This window comes from Gordionus sp. m RMFG-2023, chromosome 4, assembly GCF_954871325.1.
Source record: "Gordionus sp. m RMFG-2023 chromosome 4, tfGorSpeb1-WG-v2, whole genome shotgun sequence".
NCBI classification, from domain to species: domain Eukaryota; kingdom Metazoa; phylum Nematomorpha; class Gordioida; order Chordodea; family Parachordodidae; genus Gordionus; species Gordionus sp. m RMFG-2023.
The window spans coordinates 17,352,688-17,368,949 of NC_088778.1; the positions used below are offsets into that span (position 1 = coordinate 17,352,688).

General features: G+C 25.0%; 1 protein-coding gene across 3 annotated transcripts; it reads left to right on the forward strand.

Annotated features, from left to right (window-relative positions):
* The first annotated feature begins 1,225 nt into the window (after positions 1 to 1,225).
* LOC135928270 (uncharacterized) lies at positions 1,226 to 11,381 on the forward strand. Of its 3 annotated transcripts, none has more exons than XM_065464682.1 (6): positions 1,226 to 1,284; positions 4,818 to 6,348; positions 6,536 to 6,605; positions 6,736 to 6,844; positions 8,207 to 8,408; positions 11,286 to 11,381. In XM_065464682.1, the coding sequence occupies exons 2-6, from the start codon at positions 5,082 to 5,084 to the stop codon at positions 11,372 to 11,374; spliced, it is 1,737 nt and encodes a 578-aa protein (XP_065320754.1). In that variant the 5' UTR covers positions 1,226 to 1,284; positions 4,818 to 5,081; the 3' UTR covers positions 11,375 to 11,381. The 3 variants fall into 3 exon arrangements, with proteins under 3 accessions (XP_065320754.1, XP_065320756.1, XP_065320755.1); XM_065464683.1 differs by having other exon boundaries at positions 1,268 to 1,284; positions 5,155 to 6,348; XM_065464684.1 differs by lacking the exon at positions 8,207 to 8,408 and having other exon boundaries at positions 11,286 to 11,336.
* Positions 11,382 to 16,262: the final 4,881 nt, after the last annotated feature.

The following is a 16,262-nucleotide window of genomic DNA, read 5'->3' on the forward strand; positions in this document are numbered from 1 at the left end:
ATAGCTCTTTTGTATTATTGATACTATCGCATTAGTTGTGTGATATACATTGTTTTTGAATGGGCATATACCATTTAAACTAAACAAAACTATAACCAAATCGTGCATTATTTTGTATTAAGAAAATATTTGACAAGTTAAATATTTTCCAAACTAAATTTTTACAAATCAAACAACTGTATATATTTTTATACTAAGGATATATTTGATTAGTTAAAAGTAAAAAAAACTGTGGTGTGATATCAATTAGAGTATCACAAGTGCTTATCACCGACAAACTTTGAGTGGAGAAAGTAAAATTGATCAAAAATTATTATTTAGTATAGCAAATTTGTTGATGGCCCTGCCCTATATCATGACTATTATCTATATCATCGATCATTCTTCTATTTGCAGGTATATTATTTGTATTTATTAATTTTTGCTACGAGTATATAAAATGAAAATTTTATAAATTATTCTATACATTTTTGCTTTTTTCTAAGATGACTAGAATGTTAATGTCACCATCATCGATATGTATAAAAAATTTTCTAATATCGATAATTTATAATAAGTAAAAAAAAATTAAAATTTTTTAACTGTAAATTTGAAAATGGTAGATAAAAATTATACTAAAAAAAAATTTGAAATAGAAATTAATTAATAGAATAAATTAATAGATGAATGTGATTAATAAATCCAATAGGAATAACTATGAGTAAATATAGACAATAAAATTTTTGTATTTTTTGCTCCCAGTGCTGACCATAATTCGGTTAGTCTGTTGATATAAATCAATTTATCTCAATGCTAAAAAGGAAAGTATAATTAAAAAGCAGTTTTAAATATATTAAAAATATAAATAAAACAAGAGCAAAATATTGAAAATTGGATTAATGAGGATCGGCCTCCCTTTATTTATAGGCTTCTTTATTTATTCCGTTGGCCGAAATATCCATATTTTTCGTGGCCGTGAGTAAAATGGTCATTTAAATTATTACCCTGTCTGTTATATGCAATAAAATTTTATTTTTGAATTATCTTTCATGGGTATCAAAATAATTTGACTGGTTTAGCATTAGCAATTTTTAAAGGGGGCTAATAGATTCATTTAATCATATGCTCCAATGTTAAAATATTCAAATATTAATTCATTATTAAAACAAGTTTATAAAATATATAAAATAGAAATTAAAGGTGATTATATATTTATAACAGTATATAGTTTTTAAACATATTAGAATTAAATTCTAGGATTAAAGAGCTTACATATCAAAACAACTCACTTAAAACCCAATTAAAGTATTTAATACTTTTATTTCAGATATATTTGAAAATTATTTATTTATTATACTATTTTTTCAAATCTAGATGTTAATGAGAAACTTATAAATATATTTAAAATGTATACTAATAAATCTTATGCCATTCAATTAGTGTGCCAGAAGCCTATAAGATATTTATTTTCAACAAATTTTCACATTAATTTTTTTTTTATTCTAACAATATATATCTATCAAACTTAAATTTATAATGATTAAAAACTAAAAGTTACTACTGGCAATTTATTATCCAAATCTTAATTTATGATTTACAGATCTGAAATAGTGATTACCTTTTTTTTCAATAAGTATAATATAATGATTAAATAAAGTTACTTTACTGATATCTGATTAAAATTATTTTAAACTTCTTTCATTGAGTATAATGTAATGATTGAATAAAGGTATTCATATTTGTTTAAATTTTTTTTGCAAGTTAAACACTAATATTTTAATCTTAGTTGTTTATACTTTTATTCGAAAATGTTTGTAATCATTTTCACATAACAAGGTTTTATAGAGAACTTTATTGAATTATTAACCTATTTGAAATATTGTTTTTACTTTATATACTCAATTTAATAGAAAATAGACAAATTATTAATTAATTAGATAAGAAATAATCTTCATGTTAAATTAGATAAGGAATTATAAAAATATAAATAAAAAGATTTTTTTTTAAGATTAATATAAATATATATGTATAAAAAACAGATTAAAAGGAAAAAAACCGTTATAAATTATAAATAGAACCAATACTAATTTCTTCAAAACAAAACTGAAATGGAACAAAATCTTTATAAAATTTTTAACTAAAAACTGAAATGAACCAAATCACTCATAACAATTCGATATCCTGGTGAATATGAGTATTTCAGATAAGATATTTTAACTACTTCTTATTTGATACATTCTCTTGACAATAAATTTACTGAACCTCCTAAAATATAGACCCACACTTAGTGATTATTATTGTTGCAATCAAACAATTATTTAATTACCTTTTATTTCATAACCATACAAATTTTTATTTTTTAACACCACCACCCACCACAAATATTTTTATTTCAGTTAAGATATTTAAATAGCATTTATTTGATAACCATATAATATCGATTCAGTATTGATAAAAAAAATTTAAACCCCCTTCCCTCCCCCTCCAAGCCGCTAGGACGCTAGACCCACCCATTTATAGCTAGAATTAAATGTTTGATATTGCTAATTTTAATATTTTAGCCAAAATAAAATTATGAAGCTTCAAGATTTCATTAATAGGTATCCAAACCTTTCTGCCATCTATAAACAAATCTTCAGGCTTGCATATTTTTTAAGCAAAACTACTTATACAATCAAGCAATTATTATTTAATAACCAAATTGAATTTTTATTTTTTTAACACCCCCCCCCCTTCCCTACCACCATTTCTCTAACACAAATCAAGTTTAACCTACTAAGACCAAGAATGAATACTTTGTTAAATATATTTAAATTATCTTTTATTTAATACCCATATCGATATTTTATATTGATAAAAATATTCCTAGCACCTAAAGTCCTTAATTCGCCCATTAAGAGGGAGTTGCTCCAATTGGATAGATCTTTTGATTAGCTGTCGATGATATCTATATTTTATGATCGCTTATGTTTTATTGGTATAATGCCAGGCTTAATCTCTGTGCAATTTAAATATTAATATAATTTAAGTATTTTTGAAACATATTATATTAGTTATATAATTTTACCTTAAATACCTCGTCGAATATATAATTTTACTATATCAATTTCACTTCAATTATCACTCTATCATGGAATTTCTCCAAATCCAATCTTTATTCAGTATAATACCACTAATAACCATAATCTAATAAAAATCAAGTTAATCCAATATATATTAAAAAATCCATGAAATTATTAATGATTCAATTAAAATTTCATTCGACGAAAATAAATTTTGAACCAATCCCAATTTTTTGCAAGAAGCAAAAAATCGTAAAACAAAAGAATCTTGTAACATAATTCTCAAAAAACACCAAATCAATGTTTATTTATATAAAAATATTTCGGAAAATCCAAGTGAAAGGAACAACATTTTTTCCTTTCTTAAATTAATTATGATAAATAAAAAAAATCCATTAAAACAAATGCTAAGTTCATTTTCTCTTCATGACAACAATTATTATTATGAGTGAAATTTATCTATTTTAATTAAGCAAACATAACAATATTAACGAATATTCATTATATCAAGAGAAAAAAAACTTATAAAATAAATGGGTATTTGCTCGGAGTTGCTTAAGGTTTATGCTCCAGGTTCATGATCGGGGTAGAGCAGACCTGAGAACCAAATTTGGTCATAAATTTTACCACCAGCCAAATTAACAACATATCTTATACCAATATTCATACAATATTATTTATTTTCTATTATGACTTTATATTAATCTGCTAACTTAGTTGTCATGTGTGAAAAAATTATTAAAAAAAATAGTAAATGAATAATGAGAAAAATTTTGAAAATTTGGAGCTAATATAACTATTTCGAAATATTGGTTTTATATAAAAACAATGTTTTAAAAAAATTTAATATTAAAATTTCTCCTTAATTATCATTTATTGATTTGGTTTTAATATCAGATTCAATATTCTAACTAATTTTCTTGGGCATATTTTAAAAAAAATACGACCCGGCCTGTTTATCCGGGCTTAGGGCCAGGCCTGCAATATTAATATTTCAATAATATTTAGTATACCAATATTTATCCAAAATTATTTATTTCCCATCTTATGACTTTATATTAATCCTCTAGCTTAGTTGTTTTTTCTCCACCAATGCTAATTATTAAAAAAATTATTAGAAATAAGAAATAATAGAAAAATTGAAGCTCATAACTATTTCTAAAAATTAATTTTATTTTCTACTATATATAATATAACCAATATTTAAAAATATGTAATTTTGAAATTTCCCCTTAATTATCAATTATTTATTGACTTGGTTTATTAATATAAGATTCAATATTCCAATTAATTTAGTTTTCAATTAAAAACTAATTATTTAACATCAATAAAAAGTTTAAAAACCCGATTTTTTGTTTCTTATTCCTAATATCTTAGGAAATATAATTACTAATGAGCTAGAATTTCGTTTATATTACTAGAACATATAAAACATGCCTACAAATTTTTATCGAAATTTAAAGGGGTCGGCCGAAAAGTGTTTGGTTTGACATGGAGTGACCCTAAACCACTTAGTGAAAATTAATATAATTCAATATCCAACTTTAGGTTTTTATAACCATAAAATAAATAGAGAATTCTTGAAAGGAAACTTTTTTATGTGATGATGGCTTCCTTTGATATTAAAAATAGACATTTTAGTAAAAAAAACACTAAAAATTTATTAATAGCCTCACCATATCATATCGACTGTAACTTTATAGGCTACACTTAGTTTAGGTAAAATTAAGCAACAAATTATATTTTGTTATTAAATAAATATTAATATATACCCAGATCTGATGGACTAATCTTAGCCAAGATCCTAAATCAAAGGCATACTTATGGCTCAAAGTCAGCCCTAGGTTATTAATTTGATTTTACATATGGGAAGGGGAACTCAACGCTTAACTTCAAACTCTTTTCTTTTTGGAAATAAATGTTTTTCTTCCTTATACCCAATTGGTTTATTAGTTTATACCATAAATATTAAAAAGATTAAATGGGGATGATAATAATGAGAACAATGAGTTCTTAAATCAAACAAATTTAAAAAAGGAAATGGCGAAAAGTAATTTCCAGTCATATGATGTGGAAAACAAAGTTAAGGATCAATCTTTTTATCTTACAAAAGATAAAAATTGTGATGACAAATCACCAAAAAAGCCAATCTCCGCCAATATTTGTTACAATTTAGTAGACGACCTAAATGGATCTCAGGATTTATCACCACAATCTATATCATTAGATGTTGATATCGTGACTTCTTCTACTAAACTGCCCCCGGAACAAATGAGTCAAAAATCACAATTCATTTTTACCGGTAACCATAATGGAATGATACAAAATGATTTAGATTGTTTGCCTAAAAATGACCAAGATCCACTTTTGCTTGACACGGTCGATGACTTGTTACAAAATGATAAACATATCTTAAATAAAAGCGAAATTATTACTCTTTGGAACCAGCGTGAATCTAGTCCTATTTTGACTACATTTAATGATAAATATTCGAATAAAAGTAAAATAATCACCAGAAAAAATCATAATGAATTGGACATTATTCTTAAGAAATGGCAAACTGTGCCCATTCATTTAGAAACAAAGGTGATAAATCCTCCTTTACATAATTATTACGAATGCCAATTTCAAAAAAATAATTTTTCGCCTCAGCACACTAGATTATATCACGATGCTGAAGACGGGGAACCAGAAATTTCTGAAGATATAAAAAAATATGATGATAATATTCAGGGAGAGGATTATATGTTGGGGGTGTTTGCTAAGCCGAATAAAAATGATGATGAAGGCTTTATATCGAAACAAAATCAAATAAAGAGGCAAAATGGCAGCCATGATTACAAAGCGACAAAGAAAAAAGATACCAAATGCGATTCATCTTCATCACGATTAGATTTAAAAAGATCAAAAAAGCTCTCTCTATCTCAATGTTATCGACAAACTAAGGTTCCCCAATATTATGGCAATCATCGTAATAGGCACAGTTTTATCGATGAAGAATTGAGCATTAAGGAAGACAGTAATATTAATAAAGAGAATGTTATCTTTTTGAAAATGGATCATGGTTACAATAATATTCGAAAGGCACTCCAATTCAATTATTCGGACAAAATGTTAGACATTTTAAATTTCGAGAAAAATAAAATCAACTCAGATAAAGAAGGGGCAAATATTGCTAGTGTTAATACATATGATGATAAAGTAAAGGAAGAAGCTATTAACCAATCATCATACTCTGTGAGAAAAGATAATCAATGTACAAATTGCCCCAATAAATTTGAGTTCGACAATCGAGAAGACGAAAAAGGTAATTTTGATTATTATCATTACATTGCTGTCAGGGTATTAACTCAAAATAAATAATAAATATTTTAACATTTTTTTAGAAAAATGCCTGAATAAAACATTAAATAATTTAAAATAATATTATTTATTTGGGAATTTAACACCCAATGCACACATTATTGTAAAACATTATTTATATATTAAATTAGTCAAAAGATCAGCTTACCAAGAAACAAGAATAGCTCTTGCTGTAATGGATCCTAATGATAGTTTTGACGTGTTAGTTTTAAAAGAAAATTATTTCAATTCAAGAATATACATCTTATTTAAAAAAAAATTTAAATGATGAATTTTAAATTATGTTTTATCTCAGTGATAATTATATACTCTTAATTTTTTTCATTTCTAGCCCCCCTATGAAAACCTTACCAAAATACAAATTCATTGACGAGGACAGAATTCGCAAAAATTCACAAAAAGCTAAATTTAACTCATATGCATGCAATGAATGCAAGGAAGTATATATATATATTTAACTAATTTTTGTATCTAGGAACTTATTTCAAAACAATTAATGTGTCTATTTATTTATAGTGTTTTATACACACTATGTATTTAGAGACCTAGAAAAAAAAAATTTGGCCCGAGCCCGCCTCACTGATGGCAATTTTTTTAAAGATCTAACCCCGACCCAGACCTGTTGTTTGCCACGGCCCGATTTTTAAAAACTTATTAAGAAGAAATCTCATTCAAAATATTTATTTTATTTTCTATTTTAATTATATTTAAATATTCAGCAATACTTGATTTTAATTTTATTCTATTTATTACAAAATGTCACAGTTGTTAAAAGATATTTTTCAAAAGGATCTAGATTAGATACATCTTCCAAAAATTGATCTAGATACAGATATATTGTCTAAAACATATCAGATATAGATACAATTTTTTTTTATTATACTTATATAAGCTATGCATAATAATACATAATTTAGGCCTCTATCTTTAAAATTCAAATTTTGAAGTGAGTTAAAAAATTTCTTGAGCTGATATTGTATCTATAAACAAATATATAATTATAATAATGATTGTTAGACATCAATAATTCATATTCAAAATATATAATTAAATGATTATAAATAATTGTTAAATTTTAATAATAAAATATTCTCAAAATTTCTATCATTAAAGCACCCCGTTTATTTGTTAAGCCAAACTAAACTCATTATACCGGGGCACTTGACTGCAGAGTAGTTGTTATATTTAATGAATACAACTTTATATTCGTATAATCATTAAATATATTAAAATCCCGATAGTTATTTTAAAATAAATTATTTAAAATTTGATTGGGTGCCCAAAAAAATCTAATACTTAAAAAATATTGATCTAAAAATTATGATATATCTTTCATTGTAATATATTTATCATGGTGTCGTCATCCATTGCGTAAAATAAAATTTATCTGTTTTTGTTATGAATTAAACTCGGACATAATGAATTTAATTCAAAATTTGTTTTAATATAAAAATACGTAAAATAAAATAATATCAAAATTTATCTAAAAATAGATACAGATACCTATATAATAGTAGCGAAATACAGATTTTATAAAAAAAATGTGTATAGTATAGATACAGATACCAAAATTTTGTATTTAGATAATAGATATTTTAATAACTGCAAAATATGATATAAAAATAAATAGTAAATACTTCCTGCTTCGGGTTGGGACTATGGTTTATTAATCATGATAACCGGGACCCCACCTTGCAGGACTCGAAAGCTATTATTATATAAGTCTCTTTTTACAATTTTCTTAATGAGTTTAGATTTTGAATAAAATGTATAAATGTTGTTATTATTTTAATATTTTGCAGTATTACCAATTCAAAGTAAACAATAACAACGATGTCATCGTTCATGATGAATTCCATGACCAAATTGCATATCAATACGAAAATTTTGAAAACTTTTTAAAAAAGAATGGATGCAAGCATAGGAGTAGATACTTAGCTCCATCAACTCCTGAACATTTTTGGTCAATTGGAATGCCTAGTACACAAGAATGTAAGAAAAGAGGTTAGTTTTCATAACATTTGACCTATTATCTTATTTTAATAATAGTTGCATTAAATAATCTTGGATTACCATTTAAATATAAGGAGGCCACTCGCTTAAAATGATCTGGGATTATTTAATAATAAACTGAGTCTCTATAAGGAAGCCACTCGCATAAAATGATCACTTGTTCCACCAGAAATTCTATTAAACCTTTATGGAAAACCTATTTATTTTTAAAAGAAATATGTACACTAATTAGGTCTGCTCGATCCACAATATTTTCTGAACCCTATCCGATATTTATTTCAAACATCACCTGTACCAATATTTACATTGATTTTTTTTACCATTATTTTATATAATGTATAAATGTTTTAAAAAGGTGTTTTAATCTGATTAATAACTTATCCCGGCCGTTAAAAATATAAAAAAAAGTCTCAAAGCTTTAAATTTTAAAAATATATCTTATCTTTAAATTTAATAGATTCAGCTTTGTAATTATAAGATATATAGTAAATAATGCCTTATTTTATTAAGTGATAGTCCTTAAAGAATAATCATATTATTTTTTGTGATCAGAATTAAGTATAAATTTATATGCTAGCACACTATTTATTATTAAATTTTATGTATAACAAACTAAAGTATAAACAAATTAAATATCAATTAATAAAATAATATAATAATGAAATATAAAATAACTAATAATAAAAATTATAATATTCGATATTTTTTTTATAAAGATTAGAGAATAAATTTAAATTCCAGATTTCTGACATAATAGAAAAAATTAAAAGATTTAAAAAATAAAATAATATATTACAATAAAGTTATACCAACGCTAATAATATAAATTTACATGATTTTAATTTCTTCCTAACAATGGAATAAACAACAATTTTGGGTAATTTTTTATATATCAGTTTATTAATATACTCTACATCAGATCTTCAAATCCCGGCGAGAAAAAGTAATTTCTCTTCTATATAGGTCGGGCTTAATATTTAAAAAAAAAATTTGAGTCGGACTGGGTCGGGCTTTTCTATGATACTCAATTTTGGGAAATAAATTGATATATTTTAAAATTCTTGCAAGAAACAAAGCGCTAATAATTTTTTGTAGACAATTTATTATACAATTTAAAATTTTTTTTTTCTATATTTAAATATATCGGGCCGGGTCTGTCGGGCAAATAATTTTTTATTTTATTTCGGGACAAACAAATAAAAAATTTGTTCGGAATCGGGATGGGCAGGACAAATTTTTTAATAATTTCGGGCCGGGTCGGTCTTGAGACTACTTCTATCGTTAAAAATGTAAAAAACATTTTAATTTTATAAGTGGCGCCTTCCTTGACTATTTTTTATGTTATGAAGATATTTTACGAGAAAAGGAAATTAGTTCAATAATAAATAAAAAATGTAAACGAAAATTAAATAAAAATGTGCATAAAAAAAATATGTATGAAATCGGTGCCGGTAACATGTTTAAAAAATAGCGGCTGATGCGATTTTTTTAAAGTCTAATATCGCCAACACCGATATTTAATATCGATATAGCTCTAATACCAATATATCTATGTGACTAGCTCGTTCGTCGTCTGTTGAAATTCAAGAAATATGGCTGAAAAATAAATTTAAAACATGTCTTTTCCTTAGGAAGTTTTGGCTAACTAAAATCGACGCTATTGTAATCGAAATGTATACTTTTTTTTGCATTTTAAAAGCAAGATATCAATATAAAGCAATATGTGTTTTATGCCTATAGTTTATCAATAATTGAGCTTCTGAGATGGAGGGGGGGGGGTGGGTGAAGCTTCATACGAGATACTAAATGGATCTTCTAAATAGCTAAAATAAAAATTAGTAAATATTGTTAATACTTCTTATTCAGTTTTAAATATTTTACATGACTTGTTAAAAGATTATCTTAAAAATATAGGAAATATGATTTTTTAGGGAATATGTAGAAAATCTCCCCCATTTTTAGCGATTTATAAAAAACTGAATTTAAATATAGGTAATCTTCCCAGTCATGTTGTTAGCTATGGGTAGTGTTACTGGGTTTCCTAAAATGGGAAAAGGTTCAACCTAAAAAGGAAAAGTGTCAATAAAATAAGGAAAAGTATCATGTCGGATCAAAGAGGGAATAGTCTCTCAAAAAAGGATAATTCCCATTCAAAAGAATTATTTGTTGTTTGTACTGATATATCATTTTTCTTTAATTTTTGATTTTCTTTTTTTTCTATATTTTTGCATTTTTTAAATTTATGTCATTTTAAATCTATTTTTGTCATATTTTTTTTTCTTCTCATTTTTTAAATAATTTCTTATTATTTTTTGTCATATTCATTTCCCCCTTTTCATCTTTACCTCATTATAATTGTGGAATTAAATTACATTCCATCATTATAGTGCAGTAAAATCTAGTGAGAGACGAGGACATTACAATAAAATATCTACCGCTATATATCCATCCAACATTTGAATTCAATGGAGAATATGTTTTTTAATGTATTTATATAGAATAAATTTTATTTAGCAAAAGTTATTTTAAATAAATAATTATAGTGTTTATAAAAATTAAGTAAAGAAATAATTTTTTAAGATAAGTTTTTTCAGCGTCTTCACCGATCGCCGATAGTTTTAATGCAAAACGCCGCCAATTTTTTATTCTCTCTTCTATTTCACATATATTTTTAATATTTTTGATCAGATGGGCGATTAAATTTTTGAAAGAATCATAATTTAAAATATATGAAAAAGTAGTATTTAGGATAAAAACTTGTTTTTGAATAAACTTGTTTTTGAATATAAATATATACAAAATTAAAGTTTTTTGTTTAGAAATTTGTAAGTATCTATATTTTTATGTTAAATATATTTTTATTTCTAGGCTATTTAAATGACACTTTAAAGCACTCTGATTTGCAGGCTCTAGAAAAAAAAGAGGGACAATCAAATTTTTATCATTATAATATATGAGATTTACAGAAATTTAATTTGTCATATTATTTATAAATAAAATTGTTCATTTTTTTGTATAGTATAGTATAGTATTTATTGGTATTAAAATGTATATTATGTACAATACAAATCATATTTGATGAGCTACTGATTATAATCTGTTTGGCCAAATAATGATTAAGTATCATATTTACGCGTCAAACGAATCTAATAATAAGATTGTGATATTTGAATTAGTACAAATCAAATAAAGGAAAATTCGAATTCATACAAATCAAATATTGAGATATTCAAATTTGTACATATAAAATAATGAGATATTCATATTCATACAAATCGAATATTGAGATATTCAAATTTGTACATATAAAATAATGAGATATTCATATTCATACATATTGAATAATGAGATATTCGAATGCATGCAAACCGACTAATGATAATTCGATTGGTACATATCGAATAATGAGATAAATTCACACAAATCTATTAAGTAATTGTCAGGGCCGTAGCCAGGAATTTTCACTTAGGGGGGGCAAGTGCTTACTTGGAGGGGGGCACTATTTTTTTAAAATCAAACAAATAATTACGCATTCATAGAATTTTTTTCCTATTTTTATTAAAAATTTAATAACAAAATAATACTATAATATGAATATACAAAACAAAATAATACTATAATATGCATATACAAAACAAAATATTACTATAATAGAATACGGCGATTTTTATTTTTAAATTTTAATATAAATGAACTAAAAGATAAATTCTGCGTTATTCTTTTTTCATACGCCATTAATACAATTTTGTTTACGTTTATCCTTCATAGACTCTACTGCTCGATAAAACTCTCCTTAATGTAGAGAACGAGGCCTCACAAGAAGCCATTGATATCCCAATGATTATCGCTGCTGAGTAGCATTTATATAATTCTTTAAATGCATGATTATATATTTTTTTATACATAATATGTAAGATATTTTCAAAATTATGATTTTCTTTAGCTTCCGAGGCTAGCAATCCTTTTGCTATCTTCATTTCATGATGCAGTGTTTCCATATTTAAGTTTAACAGGGATTTTAATGGGGACATTTTATCTGATAAAGAATAATCAGGGTCAAGGGGGGACAATGTATTAAAAGATGAAAAAAGATTAAAATCATCTTTTGTAAATCGATCCACAAAATTATCTATAATTTCATAATATATCCTTTTTAAAGAACTCCAATTGGAGTCTTTTTCACAATCGAATTCTAGTTTGCTATCAACTAAAAAATCTTGGAAATCCGTGATGATTTTTGGGGAGTAAGATTAAATTTTGATAATAGTTTTTCAGGCTTAATCATAATCAAAGCAAAAGAATTATCACTTCTTTTATTTTTTAATATATTGATAGTAGAATCAATACAATTTTTAGCACCCACTAGATTAGTACCTACTGATTGTAGATACTTATTTAGTGGATCTTAATATCTCATAAATTATGATGGCTAATATAATGCAATTTATATTAATACATTGAGATAAAAGACCAGAGGCTTCGACTGAATCATGAATTGAAACCTCTGAATTAAGAGTTCTATTAGAAAAGTAAAATAATACTTCACCAATAGCCTCAAAATTCTTATAAATAATGCAAGATGTTTCCAAATGACCAATCCACCTATGGTCTAAAAGTCTCTTATGGGTGTGGCCTGTAGGGGAGACCGGGGTAAAACGATAGGCATTTTGCATATTTACCATAAAAATTTTAAACAAGAGTCAAACACAACAAATTATAGATTAATGTGTAGCCCCATCTCTCTTCTACAAGATAAAAAAAAGTGTAGCCCTCTACCTATAATATTTTAGGAGCTATGATTAGTTATGTAAAACTACTCATTTTCATAAGCACTAGGGTAAAGTGGTTAAAATAATATTTGACACATATATATTGTTTTATTTAACAAATATTACAAATTTAAGATTTATTTATGATTTTTATTTAAAAACTAATCGATACAATAAGGACATGTAAAATAATTATCATAATTAGCACATTTAGAATGTGCCCATTCAAGGCACATTGTACATTTTAGCCATTCATCGCCCTCGCGACTATTTTTATATTTATTACAAATAACACATACACAATTATTTTTTGATATCTTTTTTTTCTCTGAATTAATAATTTTTTTTTATAAGGTGTAGATGTTAATATTTCTGAATTCTTTTTTTTAGATATTTTATCCGATGAAATATTGAATAATTTTGGAATAGGTATTATAGATGAAGGATTGAATACTTTATTATAATTTTTTGAGCATGATGGTAACATATCATGATAAGGTTCATCAATATCATCTGGAACAGTTCAATAATATAGATAAATCACTATCATTATTTTGAGTCACTGTAATATTTTCATCATTATTTTCAAATTCAATATTTGAGTTAGCATTTGAATTATTACAGCAGATATAATCTTGTTCTGTAAATATATTTGGGTTTAAAGGAAATATGCCACATGCTAAGAATCCATTTAATATATTATTTGATGTCACTGCCCTTGGTATTTCATTTTTTAACACTCCTGGAATATCATAAATCTGAAATTGTTGCCCCACATGATTTTTAGATTGAGCATTATTAAAATTATGAAATACAATATAATTTCAATTGAGCATTTTTATTAAAGTTACCAAATTAATAATATTTAGATTGAGTATTATTAAAATTATGAAATACAATATAATTTCAATTGAGCATTTTTATTAAAGTTACCAAATTAATATTGATATTTAGATTGAGCATTATTAAAATTATGAAATACAATATAATTTCAATTGAGCATTTTTATTAAAGTTACCAAATTAATATTGATATTTAAATTGAGTTATTAAAATTATGAAATACAATATAATACAAACAATATAATTTAATTACTTGTTTAGGCGTTAATCCCATAAATGACCTACTTGCTTCTAATATGTAGTCACACAATCTAGATTCTTCTTCATTTGTAAATATTTGTTTATGATGATCTGAACTTTTAATACCAATTTTACATCTCCTTCTCAACGTTGTATAAGGTATGTTAAATTTTTTAGCAGACAAATTTAATGAAGTATTATTTGTTATTTTATATTTTATGGCTTCATTTATTATATTTACATCTCTGTATATGGTTTTTCTTTTATAATTTCTCATTATTTGGTTGATGCAATAAAAATTATAATGAAAAATTAATGTGAATAATTTTATATTTTAACCGTTTTACCCATAACAGCTTTACCCCTAGGTGACATATATTATAAATATCGTTATTGCGTGACTTCTAATATAGCTAAAGATGTCAGATAAATTTTATTTTATAGCTAATACATTAAGGAACATGTGTGTCAAATTTTGAATCCTGAGGATATGTAAATTTTACTAAAAGCAAAATATACTAGAGAATGATTTTTATATTTTTTGGGTAAAAAACAGTTTTTTGACAAAATATATAAAACCAGGTAAGTTTTTTAAAAGATGAACATAGGTAAGAAATTAGATATAAAAATACATCTTCACACCAAATTTAAGGTCTTTATACTCAATGGTTAAAAAGTTATTCGCGTTAACATTGTTACCCCGTCAATCGCTTTACCCCGGTCTCCCCTACATCACCACAGATTCAAAACGAAGTAATATCCATTATGGCAGATATGGTGCTTGAACATATTTCAGACAAATATAATAAAAGCAAGATGCCTTTTTTTGTCTTAAGGCTGATGAGACAAAAGATGCTTCAGGTTGTGAAAACCTGAGCATAATAATTCGCTATATTTTTTCTGGAGAAATCCAAGAAAATTTAATAGGAATCATTAATTTAGAGTGTCTTTCTGCTGAAAGCATTACAGATTGCATTTTAAAGTAACTTAATGATCTAAATATTAATTCAGCTAATATAATAAGCCAGGCATATGATGGTGCAAACGTTATGTCTGGCCGAAATGGAGGAGTGCAAACACTTCTTCAAAAAAAATTAATAAAAATGTTCCTTTTATCATTGCTACAACCATAAGTTGCATCTTGTGGTTCAAAATTGTTATAATAATATTGTTATTATTTCTAATTTTTTTAATTTATCAATTGCATTGTATAATTTTTTTCAGGCGTTTTAACGTATCCTGTAAATATAGGGGAGATCGGGGTAAAGCGATTGACGGGGTAACAAAGTTAACGCGAATAACTTTTTAACCATTGAGTATAAAGACCTTAAATTTGGTGTGAAGATGTATTTTTATATCTAATTTCTTACCTATGTTCATCTTTTAAAAAACTTACCTGGTTTTATATATTTTGTCAAAAAACTGTTTTTTACCCAAAAAATATAAAAATTATTCTCTAGTATATTTTGCTTTTAGTAAAATTTACATATCCTCAGGATTCAAAATTTGGCACACATGTTCCTTAATGTATTAGCTATAAAATAAAATTTATCTGGCATCTTTAGCTATATTAGAAGTCACGCAATAACGATATTTATAATATATGTCACCTAGGGGTAAAGCTGTTATGGGTAAAACGGTTAAAATATAAAATTATTCACATTAATTTTTCATTAATTTATTTATTATAATTTTTATTGTATCAACCAAATAATGAGAAATTATAAAAGAAAAACCATATACAGAGATGTAAATATAATAAATGAAGCCATAAAATATAAAATAACAAATAATACTTCATTAAATTTGTCTGCTAAAAAATTTAACATACCTTATACAACGTTGAAAAGGAGATGTAAAATTGGTATTAAAAGTTCAGATCATCATAAACAAATATTTACAAATGAAGAAGAATCTAGATTGTGTGACTACATATTAGAAGCAAGTAGGTCATTTATGGGATTAACGCCTAAACAAGTAATTAAATTATATTG

Excerpts from the sequence above, each read along its gene's own strand:
- LOC135928270 (XM_065464682.1), top strand. The coding sequence starts at position 5,082 with ATGGCGAAAAGTAATTTCCAGTCATATGATGTGGAAAACAAAGTTAAG. Across the intron at positions 6,845-8,206 it reads CATGCAATGAATGCAAGGAA|TATTACCAATTCAAAGTAAA; the intron begins GTATATATATAT and ends AATATTTTGCAG. Across the intron at positions 8,409-11,285 it reads ACAAGAATGTAAGAAAAGAG|GCTATTTAAATGACACTTTA; the intron begins GTTAGTTTTCAT and ends TTTTATTTCTAG.